Source organism: Carassius carassius, chromosome 14 (genome assembly GCF_963082965.1).
Source record: "Carassius carassius chromosome 14, fCarCar2.1, whole genome shotgun sequence".
Taxonomy (NCBI): domain Eukaryota; kingdom Metazoa; phylum Chordata; class Actinopteri; order Cypriniformes; family Cyprinidae; genus Carassius; species Carassius carassius.
Window position 1 is genome coordinate 24,986,933 of NC_081768.1, and position 16,746 is coordinate 25,003,678.

At 37.8% G+C, this 16,746-nt stretch overlaps 1 protein-coding gene across 3 annotated transcripts in view; it reads right to left on the reverse strand.

Moving 5' to 3' along the window:
* The window catches only part of LOC132157410 (cullin-9-like), a 52,012-nt gene that overhangs the window by 12,679 nt on the left and 22,587 nt on the right, over positions 1-16,746 (reverse strand). The window contains exons 7-24 of one of the 3 annotated variants that reach the window (XM_059566758.1): positions 15,575-15,962; positions 14,028-14,220; positions 12,941-13,142; positions 10,444-10,634; positions 10,166-10,362; positions 9,690-9,927; positions 7,430-7,535; positions 7,125-7,352; positions 6,777-6,867; positions 5,178-5,349; positions 4,425-4,530; positions 4,245-4,340; positions 3,960-4,135; positions 3,714-3,847; positions 3,243-3,428; positions 2,980-3,006; positions 2,137-2,267; positions 1,670-1,852 (exon numbers count right to left, since the gene is read on the reverse strand). In XM_059566758.1, coding sequence (XP_059422741.1) covers positions 1,670-1,852; positions 2,137-2,267; positions 2,980-3,006; positions 3,243-3,428; positions 3,714-3,847; positions 3,960-4,135; positions 4,245-4,340; positions 4,425-4,530; positions 5,178-5,349; positions 6,777-6,867; positions 7,125-7,352; positions 7,430-7,535; positions 9,690-9,927; positions 10,166-10,362; positions 10,444-10,634; positions 12,941-13,142; positions 14,028-14,220; positions 15,575-15,962 — 3,045 coding nt within the window. Of the gene's footprint in view, positions 1-1,669; positions 1,853-2,136; positions 2,268-2,979; positions 3,010-3,242; positions 3,429-3,713; positions 3,848-3,959; positions 4,136-4,244; positions 4,341-4,424; positions 4,531-5,177; positions 5,350-6,776; positions 6,868-7,124; positions 7,353-7,429; positions 7,536-9,689; positions 9,928-10,165; positions 10,363-10,443; positions 10,635-12,940; positions 13,143-14,027; positions 14,221-15,574; positions 15,963-16,746 lie in introns of all 3 variants that reach the window. The other 2 variants (XM_059566757.1, XM_059566759.1) reach the window with 2 other exon arrangements.

Sequence of the window (16,746 nt, forward strand, 5' to 3'; positions counted from 1 at the left end):
CTACCGTATTTTTCGGACTATAAGTCGCACCTGAGTATAAGTCGCATCAGTCCAAAAATACGTCATGATGAGGAAAAAACCATAAGTCACACTGGACTATAAGTCGCATTTATTTAGAAGCAATAATCAAGAGAAAACATTACCGTCTACAGGGTGCTCTATACTGCTCAGTGTAGACTACAGGAGCACTGAGCAGCATAGAGCGCCCTCTCGCGGCTGGAGACGGTAATGTTTTCAGGTAGTTCATTTCCCTTGGTTCATGGCAAATTAATTTTGATAAGTCGCACCTGACTATAAGTCGCAGGACCAACCAAACTATGAAAAAAAGTGCGACTTATAGTCCGGAAAATACGGTAGTTACAGGAGATTCTGAGTTATGAAAAGGACCATTGCAAGCTGACAGCGACTGGCTTTTGTGGTGGAAAATTGGCAGTAATACCCCCACCTTGCGCAGCTGTACCTGAGTGTCCCTGGGACATCAGTGCGGTCGGAGCGCCTCTTCTCAACAGCTGGACATATAGTGAATAAAAAACGCTCTGCTCTGGACCCCGAGAATGCTGATCGACTTGTTTTCCTGTCCAAAAAATGTGTAATGGCCCTAGCCTTTTTGCGCATTTCATTATGCCTGCCTAGTGCCGCCTAGCCAAGTGTCAGTTACGTTCAATAAAAAACACACATGGCTTGGTCACAAGTCCATTTAAAGTTTCATTTTTTGAACAGTTGTTTGAAATGGATTGAATCATTGTTTAAAATAATCTTGGAGATTTTTGAATTGCCTAAATCATAAATGCAGCCGGGTTGAAGCCTGCAGTGATGTTTTTCTTTTGTTATGGCAGCCGTCCCCTCTGCACATATAGACGGTTTCATCGGGCGCACACGCCTGGACCTAAGTTAACTTCCGGTCTGTGTTGTGTATATCGGTCTGGCTGCGATGCCACGATTTTAAAACTGATCGATTTTCAAAAAGGCTTCGTTGAATAAACATGATTAACGTTACGTACTGCACGTTTAATAATAATAATTCCTTACATTTATATGTTTAAATATCAAAACGAGGCACGGGTGTTTTTATATACTATTTCTGAAGGAAGACTTGCATGTTATATGCCTGATAACGCAGCGTTTGTGAGCATAGCTCTGCTTTGTTTACAGCTGTTACTGGGGAAACCTCTATTTCTCGCGCTTTATGCATCTCCTGCTCGGAAATAATTAATTAGCATTTTCATTAAGTCCACCTGATTTACGCAGGAAACATATTTTGTTTATCAATAAATCTACTCTAGAGGGACTTGGCTGTTGTTATTGATTCTATTTGAAAAAGTCTACCGGAAGTTAAGTTAGGGCCACAAAAGCGCGCATGTGCAGTAACGTTTGTTTATGTTGTTGCCGTTGAAACGTCTATATTTTTCCGAGAATGTTGCACTCCTGTTGCTGTTTGTTATTCTGCACGAAAATTCATGCCAATAAGAAATATTGCTGACTTGTGCGTTTCCAGCCCTCTCTTTACCTTCCTCCGTTATTTGACGATGATTTGACATTTTACAATCGATTCAATGAACACTTATGTCTTAAAAATCGAAAAAGATTTTTTCACAAAAGTGACAGCCCTAATAGACATTATCTTGACAGATTTTCATAACATTCACCCAAGTATTCCCTGTTAACTCACATGCATAGCAGTCAGGATGGAGAGCTGGAGCAAGGCAGCAGAAAAGCCCTGACGGAGCGCAAGCACAAAGGCAGTGTGCTGTCCGAAGAGTTCCTCCATGGCACTCTTTAACCGGAGGAACAGAGCCCTGTAATGCTCTACGAAGTCAGGGAGGCTGCATGTCGAATCTAGGAAACTCTTTACCTGGAAAGAGCCAAACAAAAATAACTCTAGAATTACAGGAATTGATAAGGGGAATTTTGCATTAGTACAGTTCATTTAAGGCTGAAACACATTGATGGTCAAATCAACATTTTTAAATGAAATGAAACATGGACACATTGAATCAGTGCAGTACAGTTCAGCAGAAGATTTCTGAATGATTTCTCTTTTTGTTCAGGTATTTTGACTAATTTGATTATACTTTCACAGACTAAAGCTCCACATTTAAATTCCACATTTCACCAAACCTAAAATAAATGTCTAACCTGTCGCTGAACGACACCTTGCCAGCACAAAGCGATGCCTGCAATGCTGCTAGTATTCTTCACTTTCGGTTTGCTAGAGGATGAAGATGAGCTCACTGCTGTCGTTTCCTTATTCTTTCCCTCTTTAGCATCTGCAAAACAACAAAAGACATCAATTAGGACTCTTGACAAGTTGCACCATATTTCCAAACCACTCACATATCATGTGGCTTCTAACCAAAACATGAGCAAAAACGATGTGCCAGCAATTAGGGCTCACAATTAATCAAAATGTTGGTTCCCTTTAAATCTGTAGTTAACTTCTAACATGCATTATGAAAACAAAGACTTAATAATTATATAAATTAAATAAATAAATAAAACGGAGACTAAAGTGGACCACTTCTGTTTTGGCTTCAATGTGAATGCAAAGAGAACCGGTTCATTTGCACAGGATTTGATTTTTTAAGTTTGAGTTCAGTTCTTGTAACAAGGACTCAAGTGTGAACTCGTTGTACTAGCTGCAGAACATGGACAAAACAAAACCATTTTGGAGATAAAAGGGCATGAATAATGCTTATTAAAATACTACTTATTAGCATGGAAGCGTTTTTTCTAGATATTTTGTTGTCCAAGCAACAGAAATCTCAAACTGCTGTCAAAAATTATAAAATGAGAAGCCAGAACAATTCAAAAACATATTTAAAGACAGCAGAGCTGAATTAATGGAAAAAAAATAAAAATAAAATAAAAGGCATTGTCATGGTGAGTTTGGAATTCAGCTGAGCAGATGGATGGGGGGCCTACAAAATACATCAAATGAAGTCAAAATAAAATAAGATTAGCATTTACACTATTACTTACTCTTCAAATCTCTGCTTCTGTTGATACCTTCTGAAAACAAGAAACATACCTTGAAATACAGAAGCCTTCATTCAACACAATCTACAGCAGGTGGTTTAAAAACAGCACACCTGTTCACTGGCTGAACAGAAGAGACTTAAATAGGAACACCATGAAACTAACAAATACGTCTGATGTGTATATACACACAAGTACTCCACAGTAGTGGCACTCCAGTCTCTAGAATGAAGTATTGTAGTTTTTATTGTTTTGAAGGCACTCACTGGATTTGATGGGAGGTTTGAGCTCTTCTGTATCAACTGTGCAGGTGTCCACATGGACGAGCAAATGAGTGAGACGCCGCACACGAGAGTTGAAGATGGAGGCTGAGCTCTTACACCTCTTGGAGGATTCAGTGTTCTCCAAATATTCACTCATCAACCAGGACAGAGGGCTGAGAGCAGAAGTCTCTGTTATAAACAAGAAGATCAGAAATTCAATCGAAACGGACCACCCAGTTAAATTGTAGATAGAGGATTGATAAAAACACTTTTCAGAAGTTTTACGCCATCATTTGTATAACTGTTTTTCAGTATTACTTTATTATTGTGGTATAATATATTACCAGCATGTAAAAATGAAACAAAACTGGGGTTTGCGTGTTTGTCAGACGGTCCCTTCCTTTTTAAGTGGGTGGTACTTGGTCAGAACGAGCTGGAAATCAGACCAGACTTCAGTCAGGTAAGTGTTGTTACCTGAGATAGTTATGCTCTGTATGATGGGGGTGATGAGAGCTTCCCAGCAGGTCCGGCCTAAAGCCTCTGCGGCCTCAGCATCAGGCAGAAAGCGGTCAGCAAACATCTGCTCATGTTTCAGGGCACTGTTTAACCTGAAGCCCAGAGAGAAACGCACAAAAATATAAGTGGTTTTAATACAAACCAGCAACAATATCACCTCCTACCATCTTAATTTCACCCTATAACCCTGACAGAAGGTCTCACTTGTTAAAGAGCTGCAGCAGCTGGTTCTTGTCCTCCAGGATCTCCTGGCACCAGGTGTGAGCTTTTGTCGTATAGAAGAGATATGTGCGGCAGCACAGCTGCTCCTTAAACACCGGCCAGAACGTGGGCTTCGGCCCCAGAACCTCAAACCCATGCACTCGTGTGTCAATGCCACCCTGTTGACAGGAAGAAACATAACTTGTACTAGAAGTGGAATCAAGAACATCTCAGGATTTATGCATAACTCCAGGTAAGTTCTGCCACATTGCATTCATTGGGTCTGACCTGTTGACATCTTTTGACTCTGATTTGAATGATGGGCCAGAAGCGGGTCGCATTCTCCAGCAAAACCACATGACTGGCGGAGGGTGCCACATTTACCTGTTCCAACACAAAAAAAGAAAAGAAAGTATCATCTTAAAGTTCAATGTGCAAGATGCAGACGAATGAGGAGGGCTTTCTCACAGTGTTGAGTTCAGTATTGATGTTTGTGGGATCATCTCCTCCTAGGACTAAAATGCGAGCTGGCATGTAACTCGAGTCCTCGCTGGCTACAAGCACAGTCAACTGCCTGTGAACGAAGAAAATAATTAAGCATCTGCAGTGACATGTATTGTATTCTTCCATTAAAGGGCAATTTTCTAGGGTTTCTAGATCCAATGTTTACCTTTATAAGGGAAACTATTTATTAAACCATATTAAATATATGCTAGTTCGACACGATAGGGAAGTTACAAATGAATGAATGTAGAGCAATTTTGAATACAGAAATCCAACAGAACAAAACAGTTTTTGTGAATGGGTTGCTCGAATATCCATATGAATTCTGCTACTACCTACTATATTTTACTAACTAAAACTGAGCAAAGTAGAACATTTTGACAATGTAGTGACTAAAGTTTACTGACCTAAAAAAATAATAATAATAATTTACACAGTTATGCTGATATTTGGGAAAACAGCACATTTCCTTGTGATTATTGTTTAAATGTCATGTGTGTATATATATATATATATATATATATATATATATATATATATATATATATATATATATATATATATATATATATATAAACTAATTTAGGGGATTTTTTTTGTCTCTTTATATTGATTTTGAGCCATTCATTTCCAGCACCGATTAGCTGTTGCTGTAATAATAATCTAGAGTTTCTTTTAACAGCATTCACTTAACAGAGAGTAGCCAGGCCAGCATACCTGACGATCACCCCTTTATGCATGTAGATGTTGATAAAATGGGAGCCGGTGCAGCCGTTGGATTCCCAGTAGGTTTTGGGGTTTTTGTCTGTCAGCTTGTTAGCTCGATGGTGATTGGAGGAGACCTCCACCTTCTCCCAGCATTTGTCCTCTTTCAGTTCCACGCTGGAGCCTGGAGAACATCACACTCAAATCAACAAACACATTTGGTAACTGTTATAGTTATACCTAAACCTATGCTAGTAACAAAGCACCATTGTCCTTAAGCAAATATGTTCTCGATGCATATTTTTAACCCTTGTGCATTGCTCAAATTCCCTACCCTTTCGTTATGTTCGGGATGAAAACATCCACATCTTTAAAATGCTGTTAAAATTTATCAGATAAATATTTTGTTTTTCAATTTTTTTGCATAAATCTATTAATCAACCTCTGCCTGTTTCAAAACTACCAAACGGTTTTTAAAAAATCCAAGATTTTAACTCTTTAATTGCCAAGTTCATAAATGATGTCACTGATTTTTGGGGGGGAAAAAACTAACAAAATGACTTATTTTCAATATAAAAGTAATTGTGGCTGGATATTTTTTTTTTACTTTTTAAAAATCACAGTCTTGGGCATGTCAAAGATTAGTAACAACATTGGCTTTGATGCATTTTTAGTTTTTGTGCAGCATTAGATTCAATTTTTTTCTCCCTCAATTGTTGTTCCTGGCTGTTTTTGCACCATTGACTTCCATTATATAGACATTTTTTGATTGCAAAGCCATGACACCATAAAATTATGCATTCTTGATGGTTGGTGGTTTTCCCTGTTGGGAAGAGGTACAATTTGTAATTTTTAAGGTTGATCACGAGGTGGGACCATATGCAAAAAAAGCTTAGTTTCTGACTTGTATATGGAGCTATATGGAGTATAATTAATTTAATTTATGCATTTAGCAGACGCTTTTATCCAAAGCGACTTACAGTGCATTCAGGCTATCAATTTTTACCTATCATGTGTTCCCGGGGAATCGAATCCCCAACCTTGCGCTTGATACCGCAATGCTCTACCAATTGAGCTACAGGGACACTATAATATATATTAGAGTATATTAGTTGAGTTTGTTAAAATAAGATTTGTCACCAAAAATCATTCTATTTGCTGAAACACAGAGAAAGTTGTGGCCAAATTAAGACTCAAGTTTACCCCCTAACAACGCATATGGGTTAAAAGAATATTTCACCCAAAGATAAAATTTGATTATTACATTGTTAGTACACATAGTTCAAATTGTTTCATTTTAGTAGGTGCAAAAGGAGATTTTCTTTTCCATACAACAATGTGGATGATGATTCTCACACAAAGCTATCTCATGATTTCAGTAAACATTGAAGTCACGATGAAAGAAGTAGCTACAGAGCTTTTCTTCCACATTGTGTTATTCATCTGTGCTTAATAAATTATTGAACAACAAAATATAAAGGGCAGGTCTTGGTTCTATCCATCAGATGAAATATATGAGACATAAGATTCAAATGAGTGAAAATGAGTTTAACTTTGGGGTGATTTATTGCTTTAACAATATTACTTTCTACAAGTGTTTTATGAACAGACCTTGGCACAAGTTCCTCAGGAACACATCGAAGAAAGGAATATTGATGGGCTGATGGCTGCGACGATGCTCTTCAATCTGACCAAGGACCATCTAAAGATACAGATATGGAGTGTGTAATTAACTGAACATGTCTATTAATTATTCTGATCGTCTAACAATCCATTAAACATTCTAGGAATGAACCATCCAACAAAACCTGTTAAGCTCCACCTAAATGTTTATGTAAAAAACTTCTAAGGAACAAGTCTGTTCGAGGCCAGGTGACACAGAAACCAGTCTAATTATATAAGGCTTGTTCAGGCAACAAAACATTGAAAATATTCATTTTTGGACAGTCCACGCTTTACCTGAATACATCCAGCCAGCACACTGGTGGTCATTTTCTTGTAGAGGCTGGCGTACTTCTCACAGTCGTTGATCAGGTCCCGCAGCTCTGTGACCATTAGCAGGCTGGTGCTGTGTTTGTCCACGGCTTTGATGAGAGCCTCTTTGGTGCCCAGCCGACACATCACAACAGCGTAGTCTTTATTCAGAGATGCAAGTCGATATAAGAAGCGGATGAATTGCTGTACGACCTAAGTGGGGATAAAGAGGAATCAAATACTACTGTTATGAAACCATGATCTTATGAAGCTAAATGAAGGGAAAGTACCTCTCTGTCGCCGACAAAGGCCGTCATAGATGACAGGCAAGGCTCAATGCTCTCATGCCACGGCAGCAGATCCTCCTGGTAGTTATCCAAAAACTTGTTCAAAATCCTGTGGAGTATGAAATAGTTCATATATCATTAGCAAATAAAACAATATAATCAGTAGAGTCACAAAATCAACAATGCAATATTGAAATCAAGACTAAGTACTTTGAAGACTAACAGATTTTGCTTTCTCAGATGTCATTCCCAACTCACATGACTGTTGCATAAAACTAAAAAAGACAATTTCATTTTTTTTTTATTAATTTTAATTTTATGTAATGATCAGGCAAGGTTAGTAAACAGTGAAATAATTTGTACTCTATTTTGAATTTAATTCTTTGGTAACACTTTAGAATAATGGTCCATTAGTTAAAGGGATAGTTCACCCAAATATTAAAATTATGTCATTAATGACTTACCCTCATGTCGTTCCAAACCAGTAAGACCTCTGTTCATCTTCAGAACATCGCGAACGAATCATTCGATGTAACCGGATCTTCTTGAACCAGTTCACCAAATCGAACTGAATCGTTTGAAACGGTTCGCGTCTCCAATAAGCATTAATCCACAAATGACTTAAGCTGTTAACTTTTTTAATGTGGCTGACACTCCCTCAGTTCAAACAAACCAATATCCCGGAGTAATTCATTTACTCAAACAGTACACTGACTGAACTGCTGTGAAGAGAGAACTGAAGATGAACACAGAGCTGAGCAGATAACGAACGAAAGATTGACTCGTTCACGAGTCAAGAACCGGTTCTTCTTGCGTATTGGAGACGCAAACAGTTTAAAACGATTCAGTTCGATTTGGTGAACTGGTTCAAAAAGATCCGGTTACATCGAGTGATTCGTTCGGGAACCGGATATGACAAACTGCTTTTTTTTTAACTCTCTCTCACAACAGACCGGAAGAGAAGACAATGCTGAATAAAGTTGTAGTTTTTGCTATATTTGAACCAAAATGTATTTTCGATGCTTCAAATAATTCTAACTGACCCTCTGATGTCACATGGACTACTTTGATGATGTTTTTCTTACCTTTCTGGACATGGACAGTAGACCGTACACACAGCTTCAATGGAGGGACTGAGAGCTCTCGGACTAAAATATCTTAAAATGTGTTCTGAAGATAAACGGAGGTCTTACGGGTTTGTAACAACATGAGGGTGAGTCATTAATGACATCATTTTAATATTTGGGTGAACTAACCCTTTAATGTATTAATTAACACGAACAAACAATGAACCAAAAATCTATTACTGTATTTATTCATCTTTGTTAATGTAAGTTAATGAAAATACAGTTATTCATTGTTAAGTTCATGCTAATTCACAGTTCATTAATGTTAACAAGCACCACTTTTGATTTGAATAATGCATCAGTAAATGTTGAAATTCACATCAACTAAGATTAATAAATGCTGTAGAAGGATTCTTCTTGCTTCATGTTAGTTAACTTCTTTAGATTACATGATAATGTGGGTTAACTAATGGACCATTATTCTAAAGTGTTACCATTTCTTTAAATAAATTACAAAATATCCAACACAGCCCACAAATTACAGTTGCGTAGCTTTGTTCTGAACAATGTTTATTGTGATATGATATACAACAAAAACATGAGCAAATCTTATATTTAAATAAATTAAGCCTATTTTACAGTACTTAACTTCATAATGTCACAAATAATAATGCAAAACAAATTATATATTATTTAAAAACACGGTAATAATTGGAGTGCCTTTAATTTAATTTATTTTTGCTTTAATAGAATAAAAATACAATATTGCAGCAATGATAATCTAATAACTACACACACACACGCACACACAAATATATACATGTACAAATTCTTCTCAGTAAATTAGAATGTCGTGGAAAAGTGAATTTATTTCAGAAATTCAACTGAAATTGTGAAACTAAACTGTTTAAAGCTTTATCATAATAGGCTGTATATTAACTAATTGAGAGAAAACCAGTAGTTCTATGTGAAATCAGACATTTGAGCTCCCCCATCTAGTCAAAATGGCATAATCATAACACCCTGCAAATACTCGATTGTGAAATTGAATTTTTTAAAGGTACCTTGAGGTATGTGCGCACAGTTTATCATTTTGGGGTCAAATGTGCCCTATGACATTTGTGCGAGTACATCTACCTCAAATTAGCTTGAAACAGCTGTTAAGTATCTATTACCTAAACGAGTGAAGGGCTCACCTCAGGATGGACAGCTGTGCAGCCCGATCCGCTCTGTGCTGGTCCATGAGGCGGAGGAGGTCCTGGAAGGTGTCTCTGCTGTGTGTCACCTCGTTTCTCTCTTCCTCCATCTGGGAGGTGTCGTCACAGAGCAGCTGCTCCAGGGTCAGTATAACCTCTTTAGTGGCTGGCATTTCCTTCAGACTCACCACCAACATCTTCAGCTCGGCATCCCTAAAGTCATGCTCCTCTTGAGACTCTACAGAGGTGACCAGAGCCGCGTGTTACTTCAAATGAGGTACGAACACGTGTAATCAAGTCAAGAATGAATGTGCATTGCTTTATTGACATACTGTTTATTACAGAGTGTAGAAATCAGTGTGTTGCAGATGACTATATATATACTTAAGCCCAATGCCTTTTTAAACAAAGGGCTTTTTAAAAGCAACTAAAAGCAGTTAAATTTGGCTAGCAGTTAAAATAATGCATGACCGTACCTTTTTTTTCCAGTTTGTGAACCATGGATATGTGGTTGAGGGCGATAAGAGCCAGCATGCTGTGCTGATTCTGAGCAGAAAGGCACTTCTTTAGTGTGGCACTGACATTGCAGGCGACTAGCTGCTCTGCCAGGCTCTTGTGGCTGGAAATCAGCATGATGATGACCAGCAGCCCGTTCCGCACGGACAAACCGCAACTGATCAAACCACAGGAGAAAAATGAATGTGAATTCAGCAAACAAAGATTGTACATCTAAAGCAGACTCCAAGCCTCTTACCCTGTCGTGCTGAGCATGAGGTCAATGGCAGAAGGGATGGCACACAGGAGCCCTTTGGAGCCTTCAGGTGTAGCAGAGCCTATGCTCGCGAAAATCTCCAGCATCATCTGAGTGCCAGACTCAGAAAGGGGCACACAGCCACCCACACTGCGAGGGTCATGTTTACTGGCACCCGTGATGACCTTCAGAGTCTGGAGAAAGCAATTCGTTTTTATTTCATTGAGCATCCTTCAAATGTACACTTGCAATGCACTGACACTTGTATTTAAAAAAGGATAGAATTGTAGAAAATGCAATAATTTTGGCCCCAATTCTAGTTAACAGTACTTAACACATGGCCATACGTTTTTTCAGAAATGTGAATTTTTAATATTTCACCCTCAATAAATTTCATAAATTTATTTTACACTAAATTTATTTTACACTAGTAACAAAACAGTTACACAAGACTTTAAAGGAGAAAAAACATCCCCATTAAGACCATAATCTCTGTGCCATTTAAGCAAAAAGGCATGCATTCATTGGTAATAGGCTTTCACTCTGTTAGCAAGGCTTCAATTCTTTTTACACTATTTTCCACCTGATAGCACCCTTTTCTCAGTTCTGCATTTTTTTCCCCGGTTTTTGCTTCTAATGAAAAAAGGACAACTGAATTGAAATTAGAGTGGGCATATTATTAGCAGTGATATCAGAAATTGTGGTTCATGTGTGTGTAGAAACCACATATATACATATATATACACATATATATATACATACACACACATATATATATATATATATATATATATATATATATACATATATATATATATATATATATATATATATACTCATTATATGTTTTTTAAATTGACGCAGTGGTTAAAGTCCCCCTGTAGTGAAAATAAAGTTTTTTTTATATTTGTCTATGTGGTGTTTTTAATTTGGTTTTAGACGAACTGTGTGCCAATCCAGAAATCAACACCATTATGGAGTATTTTCTCCTCAAAACTGTAGCTTTCCAAAGGCAGTCCCAGAAATGCATTTTCAAACAGCCGTCGGATTGCAATGTTACAAAATTCAATAACCAATCAAGGGATAGATTCCTATTATTAGCATATCCCTCTCTAAATTTATACAAATGCAGCATGCATAGAGATCATAGCACAGAGAACATAGCATAGAGATTAGGGATCCACCGATACCACTTTTTCCAGTCCTCGCCTGATACCGATATACAGATATACCGATATACAGAGTACGATATTTTATTGCATTTGTAAAACTTTTAAATATTGGGTACAGAAACCAAAAGAGTATGTGTAATGTTAGCTGGTTCATTTAATTTATTAAATACAGTCAAACCAAAATTTATTCAGACACCTTCAACATTTCACATTATCACAGTTTATTCTTTATAGTTTAGAAGATGGTAATAAAATATGACAAGAACTCATAGTTAAACTGTGTCAGAACAAATTCATCTTGATAACTTTGATAGAAAGATTTGTAATGAATTACAAATTAACCAAAAATTATTCAGACAGCTGTTAGTATGAAAGTATTTACACAACTATCAATACTTAGTCGGGCAACCCTTGGCCTTAATGACTGTCTGTAGTCATGCAAACCTGAACTTCAATTTTTTCCCAAACTTGGTATGAAGACTTTCAGGTCCCAAATTCGTATCAATTTTACTGGTAGTCCACTCTTTGAAGAATTCTGGGGTATAATTTGTCACCGTTTACTTTATTTTGCTATCCTCACTTACGTAAATGAACTATAGTGTCCTGCACCCCCTAGTAAAAAAATAATAATAATTTTTGGTTCGACCGTATATCCTTTGATTATTTTCACACTTAATTATGCCCATTAAAATATATTTTACAATATTCATTGCATAGATATCTTACGTAGACGACCTTAATCTCTAAAGGCTCAATTATGCTGTCTGTTCTGTTGTTTAGTGTTTCTTTGTCTGAATATGGCACTTATCACATGCTGTGTGGTATCGGGGCGTTTTAACGAGTACAGGAGCTCAGTATCAACCCGTATCAGTGCATCGCTAACAGAGATTATAGCATAGGGATCGCATGCAAAATATATCAGCACAAACCAAAAATAAAATAAGAGCGAAAACCCATGAAGCCATGGTTTAATGTGAATTTAGAACTGCTTTCTTAAATAATAACCCACAGCAACAGTGTAAAAGTAGCCCAGAGACAGGAACAACTCTACCACATTGGCATCCACCCTTCACACACATTGCTCACGGCATGAATAGCATGGGGAAAACAGTTTTATCAGTCATTATCCATGGATCAGGAGGCCTTGGCTGGAGTGACAGTTGAGGCATGCCTAATTTGCATATTCATAGATTTGTGCATAGCAAATGAGGCAAGGGTGTGTAGTTACATTCAAGCTATTTTAAAGCATGAATTCTGGACAGGAGAAACTCCTAAACCTCATGCCCTTAAAAACATTAAGAATTCAGTTCCCATAAATCCTCACTCACCGCCAGCGCAATCTGCTGCACCTGTATACAGGTAGGATACTCCTGCATGCAGCACAGGATGGCTTTAACACCCCCCTCTGTGGCGAACGAGACCCTCCACTCGTGTTTCAGCATTAGACTGCGGGTCAGCAGCAGCGCAGTGACAGCGTTCTGCTTGGGCTGACTGCCAATCATCTCCACCAACATCTTCAAGACTTTGTCACTGAAAAAGAGAAGAAAGTTATTTTAAAACCATTTGCAATATGAACTACAAATCATGTCCCTTTACGGCACATTAGGGCTGCATAAAGTTTAAATGGTAGAACCAAAAATTAAATTGAACGAAAACCCATGAAGCCATGGTTTAACATGAATTTAGAAGCACTTACTTAAATAATAACCCACAGCAACAGTGTAAAAGCAGCCCAGAGACAGACACAACTCATTGGCATCTACATTTCACATGTATTGCTCATGGGCGCGAATTAAGAACCTCAAACTTTGCGGCATTCGAGTCAAAAAAAAAAACTAACTCCCCCTCAAATTAAAGGTCCCATCCCCCATTAGAGCCACGTATAGAGGGAATTTCCCCCACATTTTCCAAAATGAAATTCAGGCCCTGAACTACATGTACTTACTTTATGGTTAGGTTCAGGATTAGGGTTACTTGTATGTAATTACGCATAATTTATTGTTATTATAATAATAAGTACATGTAACGTGTAACAAAGACACCTTAAAATAAAGTGTTAACATTTTTTATGGAATGTAATGTATAATGCATTGCATGTAGGCAAAGGACTCTTTTCACAGACTGCTTCTATAGTTATTAAAAATGTAGGCCTAAATCTAGAAAAGGCTTTTTTTTAATTATTAAATGCACATCTATAACACATTGTTGTTTGTTTTATTATAACTTCTGCTTCTGAACCCCCCAGAAATTTTGCAAGGGTCTATTGATAAACGGAGTGATCTACGAGTGGTATATGTTTTCTTAGCATCTGTAATATTGATGTTTAAATTAAGTGTCATTCAGAAAGACGCTCAGTTACAGTTAATGAAATTAGCATAAGAGAGCGCTGAGCTGATAGTAGACAGTGGGTCTCACCGGATGGTTTGTGCCGAGTCTGTTTTGAGGATGCTCTTCTCCTGAGGTCCCTGCTCCTCCAGAATCTTACTGATGACCTTCACTCCGGCCAGCTGCAGTCCGGAGTCTGAGCTGCTCTTCTTCATCATGTCCACCACCTCCCCAATCTTCTCTAGGGAGCTCTTCTTACCCTGCACCTTCGGACTGTTGAACACTGCAGAGAACAGAAAACACTTGCTCAGAGGAAGAAATGTTGCTCTAAACACTTCACTGCCTTTATCAAATGAACAGTTTTGAACATTCACTTGAACAAAGAAACTGATGGCTTGATGAAATGTATGTTGCTGGATGAATGTGGCTGTATTTTGTGCAGAGAATTTTATAACACTTAGAGTAGCAAATAGCCAATAGCATGATTTATTTGTTGTTTTTTTTGTCTGCTGAATTTAGACATGGAGGCACTATTCTTAGCACTGGCCAGGATCGATCGATCACAGTTTTAGGGTTTTTTTAATTATTAAATGCAACACTTTTCTCACTGTGAAGTGTGAAGGCAGTTGCAAACGGTTAACTATATTTAAGGAAGACTATATGCAAATATAACTATGCAAATATTAGTCATCATCAAAGTCAATGGAAATCAAATCCTGAGAACTGAAATGCTGCCTAATGGTCGATTCAAACACCTCATTTGAAGAACACTTATTAGCTACAATACAAACGATTATCAGCCAAAAACCTTTGCTGCCTAATGCACGCATCATTTCCTGTTGCAGAGGGGGAAAATCTAGCGCATCAATAATCATGTATATTCAGCAAAAGTCATGTTGGATAAAAGTATCTGTTAAATGAATGGATGTAAATGTACAAGTGCAAAATGTATACTTTTGACTCTTAATTCTGATCAGATGAGTCACTGTAAAATAGCCAATATAATACCCTATGAAATCTTTTTTTCCTAAATCGTCATAATTCTGGTTATGGTTTAATACCAATGTAACAATTTCTTTATCTTTTTGGCAAACAAAGCACTGCACAACTTTTTTACCCACTGTTTAAATTAAAGTGTGAACTAAAAACTGTATGAAAATGTTTTAAACCCCATGCACCATGTTGATTATGTGCAGTAGACAAAACTACGCCACTCTTTCACACAGACATGCATATTTCATAATTAAATAGTAGTCTACACAGTTTAATATTAACAGACACTAGTTCATATCGATCTGATTAAGTGTGCATCCCTACTTCTGATTCATTCATCCTAAACTTTGCCAAATTCTGTAAGATTCTGTATTCGACTATAAAACAAATTTTTATGACTCGATTCTGCAATTCTGCGTGCAGTTTGTAGAAATCCTAGAGCCCTACCAATATAAACATGCACATCGGTGATCAGCTGAACTCTGTATTAATGCAGAAAGTTCTAACATTAATACTTAACTCATGTGTGCTGTGCTCAAATGTTCTTGTTTGCTCAGCAAATATATAAATATGAACAAAACAAAGAGATCCACTAACAGTCCCATCCACGGGAGAGCTGCAACATGTATAAAACAAAGCCTTGCCTTTCATCTTCTCCTCCAGGTCATCAGGATACTTCGTGTCGTCTTCAGTGGGAAGTTCACTCTCTGTCTCACTGCCACAGTTGCCCGAGTCTGCTGGGATCTCTTTCTTAGCTTTCTTGGACACGGAGCCCATGGTGCAGGAAGAGGCGGAGGACAACGATGAAGAAGATGAAGCTCCTTGTCCTCCGAGCGAGCTATCTATCAGCATTTCCTCATCCTCGAGGCCGGCACCTCCACAGTTCAGGTAGTGCTTGGTGAAAGTGTGGGAGCAGAGCAGGTCTCCCAGACAAGACGCCTGCAGATTCTGCTTCAGGTAGTGGAGGACTTTCCTCGCCACCTCACTCGAGAGGGACAGCTGGATGAGAGTCGACTCGTCAAGCTCCACCATCTGAAAGACACCAGGAGAGAGCAGAAAATATCACATGAATAACCCCAAACAGGCTCATGTGTGACCCTGGTCTTAAGTCACTGGGGTATATTTGCAGCAATAGCCAAAAATACATTGTATGGCTCAAAATGATTGATTTCTATTTTGCCAAAAATCATTAGGATATTAAGTAAAGAACATGTTCCATGAAGATATTTTGTAAATTTCCTACCGTAAATATATCAAAACTTAATTTTTGGTTAATAATATGCATTGCTAAGAACTTCATTTGGACAACTTTGTGGTCCAGGGTCACATATTAAAAGGAATTAGTCATTGCCTATAGGTCATTTGGACCATTTATACTGAAATTGCCAATGTGAGGAGATATATAGTTCATTTTTTTTTCCGTAAATGGCAAATACTTTTGCCATATCGGATCTTTTTGAACCAGTTCACCAAATCAAACTGAATCGTTTTAAACTGTTCGCATCTCCAATACGCATTAATCCACAAATGACTTAAGCTGTTAACTTGTTTAATGTGGCTGACACTCCCTCTGAGTTCAAACAAACCAATATCCCGGAGTAACTCATGTACTCAAACAGTACACTGACTGAACTGCTGTGAAGAGAGAGATGAAGATGAACACCGAGCCGAGCCAGATAATGAACAAAAGACTGACTCGTTCACGAGTCAAGAACCGGTTGCATCAGTTTTTGGATCACCAGTAGTTCTTTCGGACAGTTCAATTCAATAAACCGGTTGAAGAAAATGGTTCAGCGGTTCTTTTGCGCTCGTGGAA